The sequence below is a fragment of the Aspergillus nidulans genome, chromosome VIII (genome assembly GCF_000011425.1).
Source record: "Aspergillus nidulans FGSC A4 chromosome VIII".
NCBI classification, from domain to species: Eukaryota; Fungi; Ascomycota; class Eurotiomycetes; order Eurotiales; family Aspergillaceae; genus Aspergillus; species Aspergillus nidulans.
The window spans coordinates 4,839,623-4,865,142 of record NC_066264.1 but is presented as its reverse complement, the minus strand read 5'-3'; the positions used below and the strand labels follow the sequence as shown (position 1 = coordinate 4,865,142).

Genomic DNA, 25,520 nt, shown 5'->3' with positions numbered 1-25,520 from the left:
CTTAGCAGATCAAAGCTATCCTGGTACTCCTTAGTCTTCTGAGGGGTGTCCCTTTCTTTGTCAAGTTGTTCAGTGGGCTTATGATCCCTGAGAAGTTAGGGATGAACCTTTGGTAGAAGTTGGCAAAGCCCAGGAATCCTCAGACACCCTTTATAATAGTAGGGGTTTCCTATTCCTTTATTGCTTTCACCTTCTCCAGGTCTATTTTAATTCCCTTCCCTGCCTGTATTATAAAGCCCAAGTACTTTGTCTCCTTGCACTCAAATTTGCACTTCTTAATATCCAAATATAGGCCTGCTTCTTCCAGTTTCTTCAAGACTATTCATACATACTTCCGGTGCTGGCGGAGGTCCCTATTGGTATAGACAAGCACATCATCAATATAGGCTGAGCAGAATTCATCTAGATATTCCCGGAGGGTCCAGTTAATATATTTTTGGAAGGTGCTCGGTACATTAGCCAACCCAAAAGGGGTAACTAGCCATTCAAAGAGCCCATATCTTGTACAGAAGGCAGTCATCCATTCCTGGCCTTTGGCTATGTAGATCTTATAGAAGGCAGCAGACACATCCAGCTTAGTAAACCATCTGGCTTGTCTAATTTAGTTTAGTGTCTTATGGATCAGGGGCAATGGATAGCAGTCCTTCTTGGTAATAGTATTTAGAGCACAGTAGTTGATACAGAACTGCAGTCCTCACTCCTGGTTTTTATACAAAGAGTACTGGGGCTGCAGCTGGGGAATGGCTCACGCAGATAAAGCCTTTCTGTAATAGTTCAGAGAGTATTTTCTAGAGGACTATTAGTTCTTCCTAGGTTATGTTGTAAAAGGGGGCCCCAGGGGACTTCAGGATCCTTCCCACTCTCCTCCTGTACAAGCTTGATTTTGTGATCAATCCTATCTCCCCAGTGCAGTAGTAGTTCTTCTGCTTTGTCTTGTTCAAAGAGCCTTAGGTATTTCCAGTATTATCTTGGTAGCTTTGTACGGGGTGTCAATATGTCTCTTTGGGGCCAGTGCCTTCTGTATATCTGCCAATAAGACTGCAAATATCTTAATATCTTGGCCATGGTACCTTTTCCTTTGTATAAATCCTCCCATGGTTGCAGCGGATATCTGTGCTATGTTCAGCTTTAGTAAGGGCCTCTTTGTAGTACTCCATAGACAGACTCCAGTAGTACAGAGGTACAGCCTGCCCCTCTTAGCCTCTAACCTTCTATTATGTTGCTCCAGCCAGGGGAGTCCCAAGATTAAGTCATAGCCCAGGTTATCAGGTATTACATAGAAGTAGGCTCCTTTTTCTGTATGCGCCCTGATATCTAGCTGAACCTGTATAATCTTATTAATCTCCTCTATATTCCCAGTCACTCCCTTGAAAGGTTTCGGGTGGATAGGTATGGTAGGTATTTAATGTATCTTGACAAACTTGTCACTGATTACCCCATAGGTCAGGCAGCCTGTATCTATCATTGTACGAGCATTATAGATATGGTTGACTAGTGCCTCCACCAAGAATAGGGGGGTATTCATGCGCGAGCTGTTGAAATCTTGCCAATCAAGTAGTATTTCTCTAGCTGTATAACCCCTCTGTACACGACTTTGCACAGAGGTTATTTGTTTTCCGACTCGCTCTCACTGTAGTCATCCATTTGGTCTTGTTCTTCCTGAACTGTGGCCACCTGCCTAGGGCGCCTGGTAGGTTTTGTAGGGCACTCTTGTATAAAGTGGTCAGGATCACCGCAGCATAGGCATCTGCCCTCAGACAACCTCTTTTGCTTCTCCTCTGCAGGTGCCTGACTAGCTTTTCTTGGGGTCCTGGTCCCTTTCGTACGGAGGGCCGCGACTTCCTTTTGTAGGGCTGCAATTTGAGCATGGGTGGCTTCCCAGTCTATTTGATCAGGGGTCCCGGTCCGGTCAGAGCCTCCTGCTGGTCTTGTACAAGCAATATGTGTGGGGACAGCAGCGCGAGATCCTTTTCATGTAAGCCTGGCCACTCTCTGGAGGTTGTGGTTGATTTCGCGCAGTTGATTACAGTAGTTGTCGTATGAATCCTCCTGCCTAATACCAACCATGGCTTTTAGCAACTCAACATTAATTGCCGTGTCCAACAAGGCCTTCTTCTGGTTATCATCCCAATTAATCCCTCCAGCATTAAGAAGTTCTTCGTCAAATTTATTCAAGAACTCTTCAAAGTCACATTTCCCTTGCTTCATTGTATTCACTCGTACAAGAGCCTTTCTCTGTTGGTCAGGGTCACCAAAGGCCTTGTCTAGTACCGCGGAGAATTCTGCCCATAGCACGGGAGTCTCAGATTTCTGGCGAGCCAAGAGCCATGGTAGTACACGCTGGCTGGCTTTTCCTCTCAGGCAGCTGTAGGCATAGTAAACTTGTTCCTCCTCTGTAGGGTAGCAGGCGGCGTTGATTGCAAACTTCGTACGAAGGTTCATCTGGAAAGGAGGGTAGTCCTTAGGGTCTTCTCCAGTAAAGGGTTCGACATCCGGGTGACGAGGACGGGGATAGCTTCGTTCGTAGGGGGTGGGCGTTGCGGATGTAACTGTAGTGGTAACTGGTGGATGGTTTCTCAGTTGCGAGTTCTGTACGGCCTGTAGTTCCGCCCGTAAGCTGTTATTCTCTTCTTGGAGCTGTTGTTTCTGAGTCCGCATCTCTGTACAGAGCTCCTGGAGCTGCTGTAGCAACAATGCGACGCTTTCTTCTTCCATTGTCATAGTAAAAGGTCTCCTCATACTATTATTGAGATTGGTGAGCGATTCCTAATCGTAAGGGACGTATTTAGATGGATCTTCCTATCTAGACGTGCCGTACCCTCAGAAGGAATCGCTAAAGAAGAAATGAGAAAGAAGGGTTGCTTGTTGCAAGGAAGTCTTGTAGGTGGCTCACCGCCTTCAGGACAGCGCAGGCCTTGGCCGAGTCACTAAGGTCTAAGGTCCTTGTATAGGCAAAGGACCCATAACAGGACCCCCCCCTCCCTCTATGTAGGAAGTACAGGTCACAGGGTAGGTCATGTTGCTTTAGCCTTTATATATGCATCTCTGTTTAGTGAGCCGTCCTGAAGTCTATATTGTTTCGTACGATCCAGCCACTCATCCAGAGCTTGTACTTCCTCCAAAGCTGTGGCAGCTTCCCAGGTTGGCTGAGCATAGCCTGACCATTTTACTAGGTATTCCAGCCGGTGACCTCTCCCGTATCTCCTGCGACGTTTGTCCAGGATTTTCTCTACCATGTATTCTTCCTCACCGTTCACCATGATGCTAGGGGGCTGGCTATCATTATTCTTCTGGGAAGGAAGTGGATCTGATGAAGCCAGCCAAAGCAGGTCTACATGGAAGACTGGATGGATCCCTGGGGGCGTATTCAGCTGTACAGCATGACTGCCCACCAGGCCTATAACCTCATACTTGGTGTTCTTCCAGTCAAGTTTCTTACTGGGTTGGTCCGTACGGATGTTCTTCAGACTTAGCCAGACCTTATCTCCTACTTGGTAGTTTGTGGCCGGGCTCCTGTGTTTATTAGCCTGATTCTCTGTATTCTGTTGGGAATAGGCCATGGAGGCTTGAGCCCAGTCTAGGGCTTCCTTAACTTTCTGTACAATGGCTTCCCCTTTCTGGATAGGACTCTTGGTTGGTTCTTCAGCTAGATGCTCTACCTCCTCGGTAGGGGTAAATAGGCTGAGGTTGTACCCATAGCTTAGATAGAAGGGGCTGACCCCTGTTGCTGTTGATGTACAGCTATTAATTGCCAGCTCTGCAAGTAGAAGTAGCCTGTTCTAGTCCTTCTGGTCATAGCAGGTATACATGCAGAGGTAGGTTTCCACTATGCTGTTCATTCTCTCTGTTGATCTATTAGTCTGAGGATGATAGGCTGTAGATAGCCGGCGGTTGATCCCTGTCAGGGTATATATGCAGGCCCATGTATTACTTGTAAACTGGCTTCCCCTGTCCGAGGTGATAGCCTTTAGGATCCTGTATTTGCTTATAAGTACTTGTACAAGTGCCCAGGCCACACTCTCAGAGTCAGTTTCTGATATTCCTTCTAGTATCACACCTTTGGTTAATCAGTCTGTGATAACTATGATATTTGTACAACCTTTGCTCTCTGGTAGGTCTATAATAAAATCCATTAAAACCTCCTGCCAGGGACGATCAGGCACAGGGAGGGGCTTTAATAGCCCCCTTCTCTGGTCTCTCCAAGACTTGGTCCTCCCACATATATCACAGTTCCAGATGAATCTTCTGATATCCTGGGACATATTAGGCCAGAAGTATTTACAGCTAACCAGCAAATATATTTGCTCTTAGCCAGGATGTCCTGTTAATATAGAGTCATGTACAGCCTGAATTATACTTATATAGAGCTGTTTACTATCAGGCCCCCACCTCCTCCTATAGAAGAGGATATGGTCTTGGGTGTCCAGCTGGCATTCTGAGATTCTGACTTTCAATTATAGGTATAGAAGAAATCTCCTTGCTCCATCTTTCAGGCACAGTCCTGCTTTACTATATCTTTCATCCTGTTTAAGTGCCTCCTTCTATATATCACTTTTTTCATACAGCTCCCATGGTTGCTCTTCAGTTGGTCAGAGGGTGGCAACTACCATCTTCCCCAAGTATTTTTCTGTAAAAAGTTGCATTAGACAAGACTTGACCCTGTCATCTTCATTATCAGGCATGTCTTGGTCTTTCTATGAAAGTACATCAGCTCTATGATTAGCTGACCCTTTCCTATATACTAACTTGAAGTTGAACCAGCTGAGAAATAAGGACCATTGTATATGTTGTTCTGTCAGTTTCCTTGGGGAGAAGAAGTACTCCAGGTTCTTGTGGTCGGTAATAACTTGGAATTCTCCACATGAGCGCAGTTCAGCATCCCAGGCTTCAAGACATCGTACAATTGCAAGTAGCTCCTTGTCATAGATCTCGTAGTTGCATTCAGCTGGGGAATTCCTTTTAGAGAAGTAGGCACATGGGTGCAATTCCCCTTTTTCATTATATTGAGAGAGAACTCCTCCTGTATTATAACCTGAGGAGTCGGTCTCTACTACCGTACGGTAGGAAGGGTTGAAGGTTGCTAGGACAGGTCCAGTAATGAACTTTTCCTTAAGCAGATCAAAGCTATCCTGGCACTCCTTAGTCCACAAGAAGGGTGTTCCTTTCTTTGTCAAGTTGTTTAGTGGGCGTACGATCCCTGAGAAGTTAGGGATGAACCTTCGGTAGAAGTTGGCAAAGCCCAGGAATCCTCGGACGCCCTTTATAGTAGTAGGGGTTTCCCATTCCTTTATTGCTTTCACCTTCTCCGGGTCCATTTTGATTCCCTTCCCTGCCTGTATTATAAAGCCCAAGTACTTTGTCTCCTTGCACTCAAATTCGCACTTCTTAATATCCAAATATAGGCCTGCTTCTTCCAGTTTCTTCAAGACCATTCGTACGTGCTTCCGGTGCTGGCGGAGGTCCCCATTGGTATAGACAAGCACATCGTCAATATAGGCTGAGCAGAATTCATCTAGATATTCCCGGAGGGTCCAGTTGATGTATTTTTGGAAGGTACTCGGTGCGTTAGCCAACCCAAAAGGGGTGACTAGCCATTCAAAGAGCCCGTATCTCGTACGGAAGGCAGTCATCCATTCCTGGCCTTTGGCTATGCGGATCTTGTGGAAGGCAGCAGACACATCCAGCTTAGTAAACCATCTGGCTTGTCCAATTTGGTTCAGTGTCTCATGGATCAGGGGCAATGGATAGCGGTCCTTCTTGGTAATGGCATTTAGAGCACGGTAGTCGACGCAGAACCGCAGTCCTCCTCCTGGTTTTCGTACAAAGAGTACTGGGGCTGCAGCTGGGGAATGGCTCACGCGGATAAAGCCTTTCTGTAGTAGTTCAGAGAGTGTTTTCCGGAGGACTATTAGTTCTTCCTGGGTCATGTTGTAAAGGGGGCCCCAGGGGACTTCAGGATCCTTCCCACTCTCCTCCCGTACGAGCTCGATTTTGTGATCAATCCCATCTCCCCGGTGCGGTGGTAGTTCTTCAGCTTTGTCTTGTTCGAAGAGCCTTAGGTATTTCCAGTATTGCCTTGGTAGCTTCGTACGGGGGTCAATATGTCTCTTTGGGGCCAGTGCCTTCTGTATATCTGCCAATGAGACCGCAAATATCTCGATATCTTGGCCATGGCACCTTTTCCTTTGTATAAATCCGTCCATGGTTGCAGCTGATATCTGTGCTATGTCCAAGCTTCGTAAGGGCCTCTTTGTAGTACTCCATAGACAGACTCCAGTAGTACAGAGGTACAGCCTGCCCCTCTTAGCCTCTAACCTTCTATTATGTTGCTCCAGCCAGGGGAGTCCCAAGATTAAGTCATAGCCCAGGTTATCAGGTATTACATAGAAGTAGGCTCCTTTTTCTGTATGCGCCCTGATATCTAGCTGAACCTGTATAATCTTATTAATCTCCTCTATATTCCCAGTCACTCCCTTGAAAGGTTTCGGGTGGATAGGTATGGTAGGTATTTAATGTATCTTGACAAACTTGTCACTGATTACCCCATAGGTCAGGCAGCCTGTATCTATCATTGTACGAGCATTATAGATATGGTTGACTAGTGCCTCCACCAAGAATAGGGGGGTATTCATGCGCGAGCTGTTGAAATCTTGCCAATCAAGTAGTATTTCTCTAGCTGTATAACCCCTCTGTACACGACTTTGCACAGAGGTTATTTGTTTTCCGACTCGCTCTCACTGTAGTCATCCATTTGGTCTTGTTCTTCCTGAACTGTGGCCACCTGCCTAGGGCGCCTGGTAGGTTTTGTAGGGCACTCTTGTATAAAGTGGTCAGGATCACCGCAGCATAGGCATTTGCCCTCAGACAACCTCTTTTGCTTCTCCTCTGCAGGTGCCTGACTAGCTTTTCTTGGGGTCCTGGTCCCTTTCGTACGGAGGGCCGCGACTTCCTTTTGTAGGGCTGCAATTTGAGCATGGGTGGCTTCCCAGTCTATTTGATCAGGGGTCCCGGTCCGGTCAGAGCCTCCTGCTGGTCTTGTACAAGCAATATGTGTGGGGACAGCAGCGCGAGATCCTTTTCATGTAAGCCTGGCCACTCTCTGGAGGTTGTGGTTGATTTCGCGCAGTTGATTACAGTAGTTGTCGTATGAATCCTCCTGCCTAATACCAACCATGGCTTTTAGCAACTCAACATTAATTGCCGTGTCCAACAAGGCCTTCTTCTGGTTATCATCCCAATTAATCCCTCCAGCATTAAGAAGTTCTTCGTCAAATTTATTCAAGAACTCTTCAAAGTCACATTTCCCTTGCTTCATTGTATTCACTCGTACAAGAGCCTTTCTCTGTTGGTCAGGGTCACCAAAGGCCTTGTCTAGTACCGCGGAGAATTCTGCCCATAGCACGGGAGTCTCAGATTTCTGGCGAGCCAAGAGCCATGGTAGTACACGCTGGCTGGCTTTTCCTCTCAGGCAGCTGTAGGCATAGTAAACTTGTTCCTCCTCTGTAGGGTAGCAGGCGGCGTTGATTGCAAACTTCGTACGAAGGTTCATCTGGAAAGGAGGGTAGTCCTTAGGGTCTTCTCCAGTAAAGGGTTCGACATCCGGGTGACGAGGACGGGGATAGCTTCGTTCGTAGGGGGTGGGCGTTGCGGATGTAACTGTAGTGGTAACTGGTGGATGGTTTCTCAGTTGCGAGTTCTGTACGGCCTGTAGTTCCGCCCGTAAGCTGTTATTCTCTTCTTGGAGCTGTTGTTTCTGAGTCCGCATCTCTGTACAGAGCTCCTGGAGCTGCTGTAGCAACAATGCGACGCTTTCTTCTTCCATTGTCATAGTAAAAGGTCTCCTCATACTATTATTGAGATTGGTGAGCGATTCCTAATGTTAAGGGACGTATTTAGATGGATCTTCCTATCTAGACGTGCCGTACGTACAAGAAGGAATCGCTAAAGAAGAAATGAGAAAGAAGGATTGTTGTTGCAAGGAAGTCTTGTAGGTGGCTCACCGCCTTCAGGACAGCGCAGGCCTTGGCCGAGTCACTAAGGTCTAAGGTCCTTGTATAGGCAAAGGACCCATAACAGTCAACTACTGGTATAGCTTGTGAGGGACGCCTCGGGGCAGTGATAGCTGAACCATGTAATATGCAACATTGCGCTGACTTATCTGCGTGCAATGGATGCCAACCTTGCTGTATTTATGCTTAATAGACTTGTTAAACCACGGGTTGGGGCGGGTTTTCAGGCCTAGCTGATCCGCCCACGCGGGTTTTGGGGTGGGTTACCTTCACAGTAAACCGCCCATGGGTTTAGCAAATAATTCTAACCCAACCTAAATAACCCAAAATAACCCAGTTATGCATATCATTACTCTAATAAGTAGTGATTTACATAGTTAATAAAATACTGTATTTAAATATTGTATTATAAACCATCTAAGTAAGAAAATATAATCTAAATACAGTAATATACCTATTCAGATATCTTGGCAACCCAGCGGGTTGCTCCGCCGGGCTTTGGGGCAGCCAAAAATATCCAAAACCCAATAGATAATTAGAAGGTCTAACCCAACCCGTTTCTTGGCGGGTCGGGGCGGGTTGGGGCGGGTTTCGTGGGTTGGGTTTAACAAGTCTAACTAAGCTGAAGACAGAAATTCCTTTATTAAAGCCTTGATTAATGGCTCTATTCAAGCCTGAAACCCTATTATTCTTCTATTATCAGAATACTATTAATTATTGTATTACTCAAAGTAGCTAGAGCAAACTGAGACAGTTTGCTGGAATTGGGGGAGGATAGTTGTCATGATGGACACCTGACCCCTCAGGCATTAATCCCGATGAAGGAAGATATTGGACTGGTTGGGCGAACGGCCCGACAGGGCAGCTAACCGTAACCAACAGAGGCCCGACGGCGGACTGCCATACATATATAGATGCACCAAAGACCATTAGCTGCCTAGCTCTCCAAGCGATTCGTTCTGCTCTGTCCTACCTATTACCTTGTAATCTCCTAACAAATAAGGCTTGCTCTATTGTCTTGACTAGGCACCTTGCCGGTGGCTGCCCCCAGACGCTCCGATAGCTGTTTATATAACGTTACTCCGAGCGTCTTACACCATTCTGCCGTTCCCAGGGACCAGTGGGTTAGAGACTCCTTTTTATATTTTATTCTAATTTCCTATATTTACAGTGCAATTGTCTTCAAATAAGATGTCTGTATTGGAAAAACTCGAACATGTGTTTAAAACAGATATTAATAAGTATTTATAAGCTTCATAACTACCATGCAGGGCGCTCAAAACTGATAATTAAGCAAGAGTTATGCTAGTGCGGCCACAGTGAGGTTAACCGCGGTTTCACCGCGGTTAACCTCGAATTTGCGGTGATGGTGATGGTTATCGATCTCATAGCCGCGGTTGCGGTTATGCCGCAGCCTAGTCTTATCCAGTTTGTTCTAGGAATCCTTGTCGATAACCAGACGGCGGTTGAGGGGAACTGTCAGAATGCACTGACGGCTGCCTTGCGCTTTGCATCCTAGTGTGTTTCTAAAGAATTGTTCTGTTGGTTTCTTACATGCATTAAGGGTCCGCTCACCCGATTGTCCGAGCCGAGCCGAGCCGAGCCGAGCCTGATGAGATCTTACCTATGAGATTGGAAGGTGCCTGCCCAGGTCACACAACAGGAGACTAATGCATACAGTAAAGACTTTCAGGTGCGGGATTTAGTATTCCAGGGTGGTTAAGACGCCGCTGGTATAGCGCTAGCTCACAAAGGATCCTACCATTCACCGGTATGTCCCAACATCCCACCTCTAACGCCTAGAGCATGAACTAAAGCAATTCAGGTTGATCAGCTCCCTCCAACGGTGGTCTCTATTTTCCGTAGTGTCGGAGTTAGTCCTTTACACTCCCGGGAGTCTCAGTCATCTGCGCGAGTCCAGGCATGTCTTATGGTTAGTATGGGTATAAATACTTTGATTGACCTGCCAGGAGCTGTGATCGTCTTCTCCAGAGGCTACAACAAACACCGAATTCCAAGCTCAATCCAAAAATCTTCTTATACAAAAACAATCTCAAACAAATTTTTGTCTCTCAATCATGCGTTCAATTTTCCTTGCGGTGCTGGGCCTGATGGCAACATCGTCACTCGCGGCTCCCAGGGTAGCCGCTCAGGAGGGCATCAGTGCTTTCGACGCCATGGCCAAGTTGAAATCCGTACCTCTGGGATATGTCCACATCGCGGACGACGGTGTGGCACGAGCTTACGACGAAAACGAATCCGTCATTGACTATGTTCCCTTGACCAATGACCAGCTCAAGCATCTGCTTCAGAACCTTCCCGAAGCATGGAAGAAGGAAGAGGATCATTTGCACGCTGTCTTCGATGCTGTCGACGGACGCGAAGTTACAGATGAAAAACAGTTGCTTGAACCTCCTGCTGAGCTTCGAAACCCCATGAATCATCAGGCACCTCAGTCGAAGCGCGAAGCCAACCCTCTCCAGCAGGCTGACTACTACTGCGTAGGCCAACCTTGCACCAGTGGTGATGCTTGTCGGTTCTTGGGCTGCCGGGGCTGTGCGCAGATTGATGCTGCCTTACCAGGAGGAGGAGGTGTTTGCTTTTAGTGAAAAGATTGGAACCTTTCTGTTGCCCTACACCTTGCCATCTTCCTAAATAGGCCAGTGCTTCCCACAGCTGTTTCCTTGTCTTCTTATTCCTCCATGAACGATAGTCTACACATCGTCTTAGTGCAATCCTGTCTCCATTCTTCCCTTATCTCTTTGTCGAAGCCTTCTTCAGATTGTCGAGAAAAAAATAGGCTTATATGCGCGATAAATCTCCTGTGCCTGGGGCATACTTTATTTGCTCAATGGCTAGAGCATTACATACTCACTCACCAATCAGCAACCGGTAAATGGAATTGCCTGATGAGGTCATGCGTATGTCTATTAAGTAGAGTAGCTTAAAAGCCCCTTTATACCCCCCTTGTCAGGGCAGGTGACCACTGGTCATCACGTCAGAATTTCCTTTAAGTATCAGCTACCCCTCACCACATCTCTCAGAGGAATCTTTACCTCCATTCAACTACGCCCTTCCTATTATACAGTACAATCAAGGGATTCGTCATATCACCCGAACCGATCGCTTATATCATGTCTTGCATAGTAAGAATATTCCTGACAGCTCGCATCTGTACAGTGCTGACATTGCTGTAGAAAGACGAAGACACATCGAAGATCTTCCCAACCCTCAAACACTCGCCATCGCTGAAAGGCTTCACCCATCTTGCTAGCGACGGAGTGTACCGCAGTTTTAGCTCGAGTGGCGAGGTGGTAGATTACAAGCAATTAAGCCCAACAGAAATTACAAAGATGCTGGAGTTCTTCGAAAAACATACGCACAACTCAGAGAGTTTTCAGGAGTCTAGGAAGAAATTTGAGGGCGTGGATGGCAGAAACGTGACCGACTTGGAGCAACTGCTTCACCCAGGACGAGAAATTCGTCCACTGAGATTTAGAGAGTGAAGACCATACAATTTTGCCGACTTCTATCTGCTTGTCTGTCCTTGTTTCTACGTGGTGGTTCGGGCCGTTGCACGAGAACTTCTGCCGATTTACTGTACTAGATCTAAATAGTATAAAAGGAAGAAGCGTACTACTCAATCAGATATTAATCTAGACAATTTTATTGATTTATACTTTTCGGATTGTGATAAGTTAAAAAGTCGCAGGGCACGGGGGCAGGCTAAAGGGAAAAATTTGTTCAGTGGCTTGCGTATCTGCTGGGCTGAGATGCGTTGTCTATTTAGAACTCCGTGGATAGACCAAATACAACCTGATCGATTCTCTGGATGGGTTTGGGTGTTTGGGGATGGGTAAAATCGCTTGGATTTCTTGGAATTGATCTCTGGAGGGGCCTGCCTATAGGCAACGGCTCTCAATGCTCAGTTCGTCCTATTTTAACAAGATCCTTCGCGAGCTCGAATGCCATTGCAATGTTTGCGCGCTCACTGATACCCTTCAGTTGCTTGATGATCCATTGGCGATCTTGAGCACTGATAGCAGGAGATTTACCGACGGTATACAGATTCCAGATCAGCATATACCCACCCGACACGCTGGGTTCCTGGGGTATATCCGCATCAGGGACCGAGACGAGCCCTAGACCCTGTGGAACACTGGCCAGGATGTCCGTGCTTCGTCTTGAAATAACCTGCATGGTATACCGGAGCTTTGATTGAAGCTTCAGCTGGCTCGAAGCGGGACGAGCCGACTCCTCTGTCAGGATCTGGTTTATAAGCCAGCATATAATCTTGCAAACGATAATTTCCACCGTTCGACAGTTGTTCCAAAGCCTTATTGCCCAGGTTGTCTTGTATAGGTCATATTGGCCATTACAAGAAACGAAAGTCGTACTCCCACGGAGTTCCCTGGTAGTTATGTACGGTTCTTGCAGAGCGAGCATATCAAGAACATGCTGAAAATCACTCTGAATCGCGATTGCTTCTTCTAGAAAGTCCGCCCAGGATCTGGGTGTCTCTAGAAACTTGTCCTGATGCTTCTTTGCGACGCCCGCGAAAAGAGTTGCGCACCGCGTGGCGAGGATGCCAGCTAGCCATGATGCATCCCAACGGTCGGTATATTTGGTCGCCTCTTCCTGCAGCTCCTGCAAGTCGGCCGGAAACGGCTGCACGGTCTGGATACAAGCCGTTGCCATATCGGCGCGCACCTGGTTGAACATCAGGATGGCAGACCTACGGGCGAATTGCGATTTGCCGCGGGCAACCACCAACGCGGCCGCTCCTTTGACATGTCGAACCCAAGACTCAAAGTTGGAGATGTGCTCGAAGACTCCCAGCGAGATCACCGCCATCAAGGTGCTGTCTTTGATGGACTCCGCCGGGGATAGTGAGAGGCAGCAGATTGTTTGTGTCACAGGCTATGGCCTGGATCTTGGTTGTCGGCCATGCCCTCAACCTAGTTCTAAATAAGGTTTCTGCAACATCAGTGTACAGCTTCGGAAATTGCGGCCTCGAAGCTTAGGAAAGGAGATCCGTCCTCATAACTTTGGAAAAGGGATCCGTCGGCATACAGGTCCGGGAAGTCAGAAAGGTTGATAAAGGGAGGAGGAAGATATCTGCGCTTCTATCTTTTGTTTCTTTCTCTAAGCTTGTGATACTCGTTTATACAGGACAGCCAGTTGAAAAAATACTGCCTACGCCCGTTACATGATGCAAAAGCAGAGATTACCGAGTTACTGGGGATTCGCTGTGTCAATGTGGTCTAAGATGGTCTTGTATGTATCCATCTAAACTTGCATGCTGCAGATACTCTACTGAGCTTGGAATGGGGGTGCTGTAGCTGTACTTCTGGCCCACTGATTTCTGGTATCATTCTCCTATTGCAAGATTTCCAATAAAGCGTAAGCTGTTTCTTGAGCTACGATTAGAACCAAAACCACCATCATATGCTATATTAAATCCAGCATGCCCTGGCCGCCGGGATACAGTATCGCCAGTACAACCTATTCCTGCCCAACATGTCTTATGAAGTTGAGGTAGCAATGACCCGGCTGGGCAGTGAGTTGTTCTCTCATCTCCCCCTCGACAGCCTCGCCGCTGCCCATTCCCGGCGTGAATTGAAATTTGTACTTGCTGACCAAAGCCGCGGTGACCAGCCGAATCTGCGCAAGAGCAAGGCTCTTGCCAACACAGCTTGTGCTACCTGTTAACCAACCAGTCAACAAACCTTGCTAGGTATATGGCCACGAACACATACCGACGCCAAACGGTGCGAAAGCCCGTCGATCTTTGACGAGGTCCGGTCGCGAATACCACCATTCAGGGATGAATTCGTGGGTTTCAGCGAATGCAGATTTCACTAACACAAAACTTTAGCACTAGGAGTGCCTGAGACACTGATCTTGAATCAGCTTAATAGTGTTTGGGGAATAAGCGTACATCTCCCAATCGTGTACCTAGGCGCACTGATTTTCACGCCGCCTGGAATAAAAGTGCCCTCAACTGTCAATCCCTCTGGCTGGGTAGTTCGAGAGCCAAAGGTGAGAACTGCAGGGAGGAGGCGCATGCTTTCGTTAATGACCCCGTTCAGGTGCGGTAGTTTAGCCAGGGCGACTGGGTCCTCAGCATTCACTGATACAAGCTCCTACCATATCTTCTCGGTGTGCTCAGGGTACCGTGCGAGGAAATAAAACAGATGTACCAGTGTTGGTGCATTGGTGTCGCTTTAATGTAACCCCTAGAGGTTAGCATTTATGGGTCGGAAAGTGTAGGCATTCCGTAGGCAGGGGCTGTACCTTCCAGCTACAACGAGCGTTGCGGTATCACCACTGAGCCAAGCGTTTTGACGATGGACCTTATGGTCTTTGAGAAACCATGAAGCAATGTTACTCTCTTTAGGTGTTTTCTAGGTGTCCATCAGCTAGCACTGTCTTGTAGGTTGGTGGGCAGATAGTAAACCTCCTACCTTCATCCTCTGTTCCATGCACCGATCGCAGAATTCCAGCATGTTGAACCACCACTTGACTCTCCATAGCCCGGGGATGTAACTGAATGCAAGACGCGGCATCCAAATTGCTGGGCTGAACGGGCCTAGTAGTGCCAATGCCGAGCGAAACATCCAGATCACATCATGCCACCCCTCATTCCTCAGCATACCAAAATCCTCGCTGAACGCAAAATCGCCCACCGAGTCAAAGGCAAACCAGTACATTACCTCATTAATTAGAACAGGTTTGCCCTCGTCTGCTGCAGTTGCAATCAGGCTTTCTAGCGCGTATATTTTGGATAGAATCCGGCGAGTATATAGTTGGATTGCTTTTGCTCCTTGTCAGCTACTGCAATTCAAATTAGATCTGGTAAACAGGTGAATACATGTACTACTTAAGGCTTTAGTCCACAGTTGGCGTCGCTTCTGGTGGAGAATTCTGTCGCGGGTGAAGATTGATGAGACTTGCGGGTGTAAAAGGTCGTACCAGTCACTGCGGATGTTTCGATTGCTAGGGCCATCCATTCTTGATTACCTTCCCGCCTGCTACAAACCCGGGGCTATCAGGATACATTACGTCTAAGTTTGCGCTGACCAGATTCATCGCGTGTATTGCCGCAGAAAACCCATCCGTCTTTGCGGCAGCACTCAACCCAGGCATGGTTTATACAGCATTGACCAATAAATTGGGAGCAGACCCGGACACGCTTCCGCTTGATGATGGTGAGAAACCTTAATTTTATCCAAACAATCAAAGGACCGCCGAAGATAGTATGCTGACTCTGTGTGAACCATGTACAGCCGAACTCCCCGCAAATTTCACGGTATGGTTGACAAGCGAAGAGGGAGCGTTCTTGAACGGTCGATATGTCTTTGCGAACTGGGATGTCGACAAACTAAAAGCTAAGAGAGAGGAAATAAAAGCCGGAACGATGTTAACTACAGGCGTGAATGGATGGCCTTTCCATCATGACCCTGCATAGTTTGTTCTGTAATTCATATCGGGACGGCAAGCCACTCAGAATATTCAACAACTATCCTGGCGCTCACGTTCAGAGTTCTAAGATCGGAGAACAGAATGATGTACATGTGGAGCACGTTTGATAGAAGTCTTTACGAAGCGAATATGACCATTATGTCGGTAGTTAGAAATGCCAGAAGTCGATTCATCCTGTAGAGCGAAATACGCGATAAATCTGGATGTGGGCGCGACAATCATCCCGAGCATCATGCCTGGGGTGAGCTCTGTAGCGTATGCTAGATCTTTAAGGCAGATTGTCCTGAGTACAGTGCTTAGTACAATAATAAGAAATCAATTTCAAATGGGTTTTTGAGTACACAACTCAACCAAGCTCGGCCATAACCCAATTCCCTCCAACCGCATTACTCGCACCCAGGTAGTAAGCCTCGGTGCAGCCACCTTTGCCCTCTTCCACGGCCACCTCGCACAATAAGTCCTACTCTGCTATCTCCCATTCTCGACCGGAGCTCAGTGCCAGCGGGAAGACTGTCGTCATCACAGGAGCTGTACTTGATCCACCCCTCATGCATCACTTCATCCAGATTCTAGCACATCATACTCGCCAGAGCAGCTGAATCAATCCCGCAATAGCAGTCTTCTTTGCACGCACCGGCGTAGGCAGAATCATATTCAACGGACGTACCCCTGGCAAGCTTGAAGAAATCCAGTCATTGCTCCTCTGCGCCAGTTCTGTGTCGCCGATGTTGGAGATGAAAAAGCCATGAGCGAGTTTCCAGCCTCTGTAGAGAGCTAGGACATTCTCGTTATTGCTGCCGCTGATGTTCTCCGCTTGCTTCTATAGAGACTTCCTCTGTGCAAGAGTAGTGGATGAACATCGAGGTATGTTTGCTCCTGGGATTCTACTAAATCATTTGAGGCGGAAGTCTAGATTAGACTGACAGTTCCAACTCACCAGACGAATATATAAGGCACCCTCATCGTCGCAACAGCCTTCCTCCCTATCGCCGATCCCGCCCGCGCTGCTAAAATTGGCAAGGCAGTGAGGGCACGTTATACGTTGACCGCGTTAACACTTATGGCTCAAGCACGGTTGAACTGATGGTATGCCGTGTTTTCCAGATTCTCTGGTTGTATTTACTATGGTATATGTTTGTATAGAGCATATCTGGAAAGTATAAAGCTTCTAGATGTTAATGTATTTACCTCTATCACTCGGTTATGGCAAATCAGTTTACTCATTATATGGATCCTCTTAATTTACCAAGGCTGGCCCTTTTTTCCGTTATCATCAGTATGACAGTACACTGAATATATCCAGTTCGAAATAATTGATGACAACAAAACCCTCTGAATAGTCCGCTTAGGAGGTTTCCTGTTATCAAACGCAGCGGCTGGAACATTTGTTGTGATCCGCGTTATAAAGCGCTATAATCAGCGGCGAGCTGAATATAAGGACATCAAGGTCATCAAAAAGTGGTTTTTATGATCTAAAAGAGACCTGCAACAAGAAGGGTATTCTGCTTCCAATGCCTCCAATCTTCACAACGCTGAACAAATTGGGGTGAAGGCAAAAGTTCACTCGACGATGGGATACGACTGTCACGGCCCATCAGGACCTGCCCCCCCAGTCTGATTTTAGGCAAATCCTGGCTTCAATTGGGGATACGAGCAGTTACCCGGACGCTTGCTGCGAGTGACCACACTGAGCCTCTCAACATTACGGCTCCGATTCGGCGACAGCCCACCCTTGAAGAACTTAGATGGCTGCTCTCCAGATTCGGACAATTGAACCGAGAATGACACCGATGCGCTTGACTGTTACCGTGGCAAATTCCACCCATGCTGCGACATATCTTGCCTTGATCGATTAGCTATGCGAGAATAGGATATGAATGATAGGCTACCCACAGCCTAGACGGTCAGCCACCAGCGAGTAGCTGCTCTTTAGAGTGTATTTAAAAGATTGCTAATCCTCAGCCTGCGGTAGAGCCACTGACCCCAAGGCATGCAGCCAACTTAGTGTCTCTTTCCTCGACCACTATGCTTAACATACCACAGGTACCACACCACCAGCTTGCCTGCGGACCGGGAAGAACATTATAGATGATCTTGATATCATTGCTGGTACGGAACCCACTGTGGTATGTAGTCACGGACACCACCATGTCATCCTCAATGAAGATAGCCTGAGGGCTCGCACTCTTGCTCTTGTTTCATATACATGACAATGATTCATCAGGGGAATTGGCTTATCAGTTGAGTTGCTTATATTATCGGTCTACAGGGTGTTATCACGAGAACAAAGTGCTCGTGTGCACGCACTTGATTCGAATAATAGTGGTTAGGATATTTGATTGTCTAGAGTGATCAGTTCTATCGTGCTTGAATTGAGCTGGCCCAACATTAACTTCCTCCGCGTTCTTGGGCGCTACATGAATGCCACCATTAAGGCCATCACCTACTTCAAATCCCACCCGCCAGCTTCCTTCATATGCTTGTACCACTTCTGCACATAGGGAATCTGCACGTGCGGCCCGTAAAGGTCGACCTCCCACTGTGGGCTTGGAGGCGCAAGTCCCGTTTCCTTCAGGCAGGACTGCCTCAACTCCTCGATGCTCCCGCCCCGATCATATCCCTCTCTCGCTCCTCCTGCTGCATCACGGGCTGCGGCAAGGGTCTTTCGTAGAGCTTCAGTTTTAGCTTCGTTGAGAATGAGGTCTTCCGTACCCACGACCACTCCATAATTCTGATACGCTCCTTCGATCGTCACAAGCTTGCGACGCACGTCCAGTGCGACTTTCTCAGCTGGTCGTGTGAGAGGGTCGCCCAGTCCACCACCTCCCCAGGTTACCCATTCAAGCAGGTCCCCGGGATCAACACGGACATGGTCACATTTCGAGGGGAGGACTTCAACGGGCGGTTCAGTCTCCGATTTCGAGTACCGATAGAGCACCTTCCTCGACCGCGAACCCGGCTTTCCCCCGCGGATTCCCCACGGCTTCGTGAACCACCGATCATCATGCAGACTGAATTCTCCGCGTGAGAGGAAGCGGTAGAGAGTGCGCTGCGCGTTCCCACCACGGAAGAACCCCGGCCCTCCGCTATCAGGGACACTCTCATTCGCCTCAATGCGAAGAGGGTAATTCAGCTCAATGATTTCTGTCGGGATGGACTTGATAGCGGGGAAAAGGCAGTGACAGTCAAGCCCGTCGCCGGCCTGTCGCGCGGGAACACCGCCAAAGCCAATCTGGTACAACTGGTACCACTCGCCGTCGGGCTTGTAGCCCGAGTAAAAGAAGTGCGGAGAGTCGCTGAAGCCTGCGGCGGCCGCATAAACCGGGTTCTTCTTCGCGATGAGTGCTTGCATGACGTCCATTGTACGGCCGAGCATATGCGTTCGGCAGGAGATTGGGGCCGGCCTGACGGGCTTGAGAATGCTCCCCTCGGGGATGTACACATCGATCAGGTCGTGGAAACCGTCGTTGATCACTGTCCCAGGGGCTGCAGCAGCGATCATGTAGTAGCCGATGAACATCTTGAACATGGTCTCTGAGAGGTAGAAGTTGATGCTGTGGTCGCTCTGAGGGGAAGTTCCGCTCCAGTCAAAGAGGAGGCGGCCACCTGGGAATTTCTTCGTTGTGCAGGTGAGTGCCCAGGGTCCAACGCCGTGGCCATCGTCATCGACAAAGTCGGTGAATGTCGTCGGCTCGGGGTCGAAGTCGGTGTCAATGATCTTGGCCATGGCGACGCGGTTGCGCAGGAGGAGCTCATTGCAGGCCGCGAGGTATATCTCGCTTCCGAATCGTGTGGCCAGCTCGCAGACTCGACTAGCAGCTGTGCGGCACGCAGTAATGATTGCCATCAGGTCGGACCGGTACCAGTCAGGCTGGCGCGAGTTACGGCATAGCAGGTCAACAAGGTCCGAGTTCATGACTCCCTTCGAGTACAGCTTGATACAAGGGATCTGGACGCCGTCGTCGAAGACAGACGTTGCATTGATAGACATACTGCCTGGAACAATACCTCCAACGTCAGTAAGGTGTCCAAACTGCGACGCCCACCCGAGCAGTCTGTGCTCGTGGAAGATGGGCAGGAGGACAATCACGTCATTCAAGTGCGTCACAGCGCCTTCAATCATGTATGTATCATTAGTGATAAACATATCGCCTTCTTCAATGGTGCCTTTCCACGCTCGCAGGAACTGCGTAATAAAACTGCCAAATTGGCCGACGAGCATCTTGCCCTCGGCCGTAGTGATCACATTGAATTCATCCTGCTGCTCTCGAATCGCGGGGGACATACTGCAGCGCAGCATAAGTGTGTCCATCTCGCTGCGGATCGAGGCGAGGGCAGAGGCGATGAGGGTGGGGATCAAGGGCGTCGATTGCACCGTCTTCATCGCAATTTCTGGATTTTCGTCCTTTGTTTCTTCGCGTGTCACCCCGTCCACCGGTTGAATGAGGATATTTCCAATTGAGTCGATTTCTCCGTAGTAGCCAGGCAGAATCAGAGTGTTGCTGTCTGTTTCAGTGATGATGCATGGCCCGTTCAGGCGGACCCCCTGCTGGCTCACTTTCTCGCGGTCCCAGAGCGCCGCCTCAATCTCGCAGCCTTCCACAATAATCGTCTTCGTCGACACTAGGGCCGCAGCCGGTGGTTTGCTTGACGTAGCTTTGCTGAGATGAGGGTAGTCGATGGGAGGCCTGGCATCAACAGCAACGACCTCGAGACGCATCAATTCCAGCTTGAAATTGGGGAGGCAGTACTTGAACTGCTGGTCGTGGAGCTGGTCGAATTTGGTCTGCAGGACCTTCCTCCATTCCTCGTCGGCCAGTGAGAGATCATCTCGCTCCAGCTCGACTGTCAAATTCAGAGCCTGACCGCTGTAGCGCAGATCGATGTGGTAGGTGATATCAAGCGGGATTTCCTGGTTTGCGTTTGAAGACAGCATAGTCTCTCTGCACAACATTTCCAGTTCCTCAAAGCGACGTTTCACCTCCTGCGAGGTTGTTGCCGCCAGTTGACGTATAAACGACGAGGACTGCGAGTGGCTCAGCCTTGTAGTTGCATCGCCCAGGGCGCAGAGCGTGCCAGGAAAAGGAGGCACAATGACAGGCCAGGCACCAAGCAGCTTGCCGACAGCGTTGGCATGCAGAGGCCCGGCGCCTCCAAACGCAACAAGCGCAAAGTCCTTAGGGTCATAGCCCTGCTCTACGGAGACGAGCCGCAGGGCGCCGTACATGGTCTCATTCACCAGATTATTTATGTCCTCGGCTGTCTGCGTCACAGGCAGATTCATCTGCTTTGCGATTTGCTCGACAGCCGCCCATGCAGCCTTCGCGTTCAGCGTGAATTCTCCTCCCAGCAGGGTATCCGGCAAGTAACCCAGGACGAGATTCGCGTCGGTCACTGTCGCTTCAGTGCCGCCCTTGTTGTACGACGCAGGGCCGGGCGTTGCACCGGCGCTTTCTGGTCCGACGCGCAGTGTTTCTGAGATGTGCATATACTTCGCGATTGAGCCGCCGCCGGCTCCAACGGTTCGTATATCCACAGCGGGCGAGCGGACAGTTAGATCGCCTACGACTGTCTCACGGCGGAGCCGGGGCTTGCCCTGGTAAACCAAGGCGACGTCTGTAGAGGTTCCACCCATGTCGAAGGTGATTAGATTTCTATATTGAGTGTTTCGCGTTACAACGTCTGCGACGCCCTGGACGCCCCCAGCAGGGCCAGACATGAGGATATTCACGGGCAGCTGCCCTGCGAGATCCAGACTTGTTAGTCCGCCGTCTGACTTGAGAATGCGAATGACGTCCCCATCTTCTGCGAGCAGGGTCTGCAAATTGCTGAGATACGTCTGAACCACGGGCTTGATGAGCGCATTGGTGCAAGTCGTCACGGTACGTTCGTATTCACCGACCTCGCGAAGAACATCGCTCGAGCAGATGATTGTGATATTAGATCCCAGCACCTCGCGGACCACGCCAGCAACCACGTCTTCATGCTCGCTGTTTGCGTGCGAATTCAGCAACGAGATCGCTACAGCCTCTGGTCTCTCCTTGACCCAAGCCTTCTGCAACTCGCCACGAAGCGTCGCTACATCAACGGGAACAACCGTCTTCCCATCAACAGACATGCGCTCCGAACACTGTATCACGCGCTCGAGAGGGACAATCGGGTCGGGAGGAGTATAGTGCAGCCACGCGCCGAGACCCCCGGGGATCTGCGACCGGCGCACAGCGAGGATATCCTTATGGCCCACGGTGACGATCAGCCCCGTCTGCGCGCCCTTGCCTTCGAGGACGGCGTTTGTCGCGACAGTCGTGCCGTGGTGGATGAACTGGAATTTGCCGTCCCAAGCGGATCGCTCTCTCAATGCTTGCTGTACGCGGCTAATGCCGTTCTTGATTCCGATACTTTGGTCTTCCACTGTCGTAGGCACTTTGGCCCGCGCAATTTGCCCTTCTGGTGTGAGGGCATACACGTCTGTGAAGGTGCCGCCCACGTCGGCTCCTAGACGGTAGCCATCGTTGTCGGTGTTGATCGGCATGATGATGAATGATGTTGAGGATTAGGGATAATCTTCTGAGCTCAAGGAGAGAGGGAGATAGGGGAGAGTGTGCGCTTGCACGAGAGATAAGAAGAAGAGGGGGAGATGCATATAGCTCCTCTGGGGAATAAGACGGCGAGGGTGATCAACCCACCCTGGAGAGCGGCCGAGGGAATCGAATTGCCCAATCGCAACAGCCGGTGGGCCATGATGCATGAATTGGCGACAAGATGACCTTGAGGGACAATCTCGTGCAGTCAAGCCGCGTCAACTCATGGGGCCAAGTTCTGCTCGCTGTACGAGTCGGTCAGACTGACTCTAAGGGTGCAATGACCGTTGGGCCATGACTCGACAACCATGTAGGGTTTCCGCCTGTAGTTCTTCACATTTGATATGTGCCCGTTGCATTGGCACCCTGCATTCGTTATGATATCCCTGCACATTTCCCGCAAGCCATGGGCTGTTCCACGTGTAGAGATCTGCGTCAGTGTTGTAGGAGTGAACGTGCTGTTCGATTGGGAGCTAATGCCATCCCTTTCAACACCCTGTTACACTTACACGAACCATCGACTGCAAGCTCGAAGCTCATCTACTGTTCGCTGCATTTTTGCTTTTTTTTCGGTCCAAATGCTGAAAATGGCAGACATGGCGAGCACCCCTGTCTAGTGGGATGCATCCCCATGATTAGTGGCGTGCTAGTGCATCAGTGTTGAGAAACAAATGGTCGTACTTGGAGCATCCTCTAGCCTGTGGGCCACAATCCTTCTCTTGCAGTTCCTTCCTTTGCATTGATATTAGGCTCGCTTCAATTATCTCGCGTTTGAGTGGGACAAGATCAACCAGCAGAGCAGTGGCAGACGGGACTGATTCCAAATCTCTTTGCCCTTTAACCCCCTTTGCTTGCTTTGCTGATTCCCCTCGTCGATTTGTTTTTTATCCCCTTTACCGTTTTTCTGACAAGTATACTGGGATTTTCTTTTTCGTCGTTGCATCTTTCCAACCGCGTCCTACTTCACGATGGCGGAGAAAGATCAGGCAAGAGCCCAGGAGGCTTATGACGCTGAGCGTACAAGTCCTCATGCCGATACGTTCTTCGACGAGGATGGCGAGGTCTTCAAGAAGACGACGACCGGGGTCGACTTCCGCAAGGTGGGCTGGTTCAATGCCACCGTCATCTTCATCAAGATCCTGTTTGCGACCGGGGTGCTCTCGCTGCCATCGGCCCTGTATGCACTCGGCGCTGTGGGAGGGTCCATCAGCATCGTCGCCTGGGGAGCCTTCAACACGTACTGCTTCGTGATCCTAGGCAACTTCCGCCTCAAGCACCCGCACTGCCACTCCATCGCTGACATGGCTGAGGTGGCCCTGGGTATCGTCGGCAAGGAAGTGACAGGCCTTCTTTTTATCATTGGCTACGTCCTGGTGACGGGCAGTGGCATCGTTGGCGTGTCGACCGCGCTCAATGCTCTGTCGCATCATGCGGCGTGTACCGTCTGGTGGTCTTTTCTAGCCACCGCGGTCATCATTGCGACTGCGTCAATCCGCAAGCTCGAACACGTCGGTTGGCTGAGCTACGTCGGGTTCCTGTCTATCTACATCGCAGTCTTCATTGTCGTCGTCGGCGTGACGCAGCGGGACCGACCAGCGGCTGCGCCGCAGGAAGGTCCCTACGACCTGGGATACGTTGCCATCAACAACCCCGGGTTCGCGGGTGGGATGGTCGCGTCGAGCACCATTTTCGTCTCTTCCGCTGGGACCAGCGCGTTCTTACCCGTCATCTCTGAGATGCGTAACCCGAAGGAATACAAGAAGCCGCTGTATTACTGTATGAGTCTGGTGACAGCTTCGTATCTTGCCTTTGGGCTGGTCGTCTATCGCTGGTGCGGTATGTGGGTTGCCAGCCCGTCGCTTGGGGTGTGTATTATTCCTTTATTATCTCTTAGACTAGTAGTTGGCTGATAGTACATAGAGCGCGGGACAAACTATCAAGATGGTGTCTTATGGCGTCGCCCTGGTTGGCCTGATCGTCAGCGGCACTCTCTACCTACATGTAAGCGTTCGAAGGAAACTGACTTTCTCCATTCTCTCTAATGCATATCACAATCCACCAGGTCGGTGCAAAATACGTCTTCGTTCGCATCCTCGGTAAAACTTCTCACCTCCAGTCCAACAGCATTATCCACTGGGGCACCTGGCTAGCTTGCACAACATTGCTCGGAGCGCTGGCCTTTATCCTGGCCGAATCGATCCCAATCTTTAATTACCTCATTGCACTCGTCGGCTCAGTCTGTTTTGCGCCGCTTGCGATGAGTCTTCCCGGACTGCTCTGGCTGTATGACCACGGGCACTACAGGAAGGAGTCGCTTATGCAGAAGGTCGTGTATTTGCTGCATATCGGCCTCGTTCTTCTTGGTGTCTTCTTCCTGGTTGGCGCGACGTATGGAGTCGTCAAGCAAATCATTGACGCCTATGCGACTGGACAGATCGGTAAGCATTTGATCTTTTGATCCTGGACCATCTCGCGTGGGGTCTGTGAAAGTGGCTAACAACATAGGTTCGGCGTTTTCCTGTGCCGATAACTCGAACTCCTCTTGATCGGCCCCTTCGGTCCGGAGGTCTATGCCTTAACAGTGCTGAAATGGTTCTTGGAACGGGAATTGACTGAGAACCATGTATTTGTCTAGTTAGTCCCAGTAGAACAACATATTGCCCTATATGCACGTGATGCGTCTTACTGTGCTATAACCCTAAAATTGTATAGCCAAGGGGGCTGAGATACAGCCTTGAATGATAATGACACTGCCAATCAAAGCAACCTAGGCTGCCATAGTCTTAAGGCTCGAAAGCACATAATTTGCCGCCTAACGCCTGAAGCCCACCCAGAGACACACATTGTTAATTATTATGGATAACAGATGCGGCTCCCGCACTACTTCTGCGACCCCTGAAAGACCTATATACCTTCACCACCATGGCTATTACTACCTGAATACGATATCAGTATAATGTCGTGTGTATGTGCTTCAAAAACGTCATTTTCGCTACTAATTGCAGGTCGAAAACGACTGTCACATCGGGATGGTCGTCTGCTGATAGGGCACAGCAGTGTCCACTTTGGAATAAGGATTCAGAATCGCCCCACACAATTTCATATATCTATACCAATCGGCAATGATTCCAGCGCTGCGGGCCCACAATCACATTGTGTCAAGTGGGCCTGACAGGGCGCGCCGCCGTAAGCGCCTGCCGCCTCTCGGGATCAGCGGTGGCCGTCCGTAGTCCAAGCGGAACAGTCCCAGGGCGCAGCCCACCTGGCTAGATGCGGATGGTGATTGGCTGGTGAGAAACAAGCATTCGATTCCTTCGCAACTTGGCAGTCACCGGCTGAACTCTGAGTCTGAGACAGGGGTGGGAAAGCTTCGACGAAGCGTTGGCATGATTTCTTGACGTTCTGCTCAATTGGGAGTTGGCCGAGTGAATATGGCCGGCACTTG

The 25,520-nt window shown here is 49.5% G+C and overlaps 4 protein-coding genes and 4 pseudogenes across 8 annotated transcripts, besides 3 other annotated features; 4 read left to right on the top strand and 4 right to left on the bottom strand.

Moving 5' to 3' along the window:
• Positions 1 to 25,520: part of a sequence feature (contig 1.2 1..168814(-1)) that runs on past the window's edge.
• ANIA_00004 lies at positions 1,972 to 7,822 on the bottom strand (annotated as a pseudogene). Its single transcript has one exon. A coding segment is annotated over exon 1 (5,851 nt).
• Positions 8,678 to 8,702: a sequence feature (Short protein (ANIA_11256, CBF90401.1) was converted to a misc_feature.).
• Positions 8,736 to 8,794: a sequence feature (Short protein (ANIA_11256, CBF90401.1) was converted to a misc_feature.).
• Positions 10,088 to 10,664, top strand: ANIA_00005 (protein lbuA; the record flags this gene model as incomplete). The annotated part of the gene is made up of 2 exons (XM_652517.1): positions 10,088 to 10,393; positions 10,515 to 10,664. The coding sequence occupies 2 exons, from the start codon at positions 10,088 to 10,090 to the stop codon at positions 10,662 to 10,664; spliced, it is 456 nt and encodes a 151-aa protein (XP_657609.1).
• ANIA_00006 (uncharacterized protein) lies at positions 11,144 to 11,515 on the top strand (the record flags this gene model as incomplete). The annotated part of the gene is made up of 2 exons (XM_652518.1): positions 11,144 to 11,155; positions 11,207 to 11,515. The coding sequence occupies 2 exons, from the start codon at positions 11,144 to 11,146 to the stop codon at positions 11,513 to 11,515; spliced, it is 321 nt and encodes a 106-aa protein (XP_657610.1).
• Positions 11,928 to 12,863, bottom strand: ANIA_00007 (uncharacterized protein; the record flags this gene model as incomplete). The annotated part of the gene is made up of 1 exon (XM_652519.1): positions 11,928 to 12,863. One exon carries the CDS (start codon positions 12,861 to 12,863, stop codon positions 11,928 to 11,930), a length of 936 nt encoding a protein of 311 aa, XP_657611.1.
• ANIA_00008 lies at positions 13,515 to 15,022 on the bottom strand (annotated as a pseudogene). The gene has a single exon. A coding segment is annotated over exon 1 (1,508 nt).
• On the top strand, positions 15,157 to 15,480 carry ANIA_10004 (annotated as a pseudogene). The gene is made up of 2 exons: positions 15,157 to 15,220; positions 15,299 to 15,480. Coding segments are annotated over exons 1-2 (246 nt in total).
• Positions 17,938 to 22,026, bottom strand: ANIA_00009 (uncharacterized protein; the record flags this gene model as incomplete). Its single annotated transcript, XM_652521.1, has 1 exon — positions 17,938 to 22,026. The coding sequence occupies one exon, from the start codon at positions 22,024 to 22,026 to the stop codon at positions 17,938 to 17,940; it is 4,089 nt and encodes a 1,362-aa protein (XP_657613.1).
• Positions 23,044 to 24,621, top strand: ANIA_00010 (annotated as a pseudogene). Its single transcript has 4 exons — positions 23,044 to 23,940; positions 23,996 to 24,076; positions 24,138 to 24,513; positions 24,566 to 24,621. Coding segments are annotated over exons 1-4 (1,410 nt in total).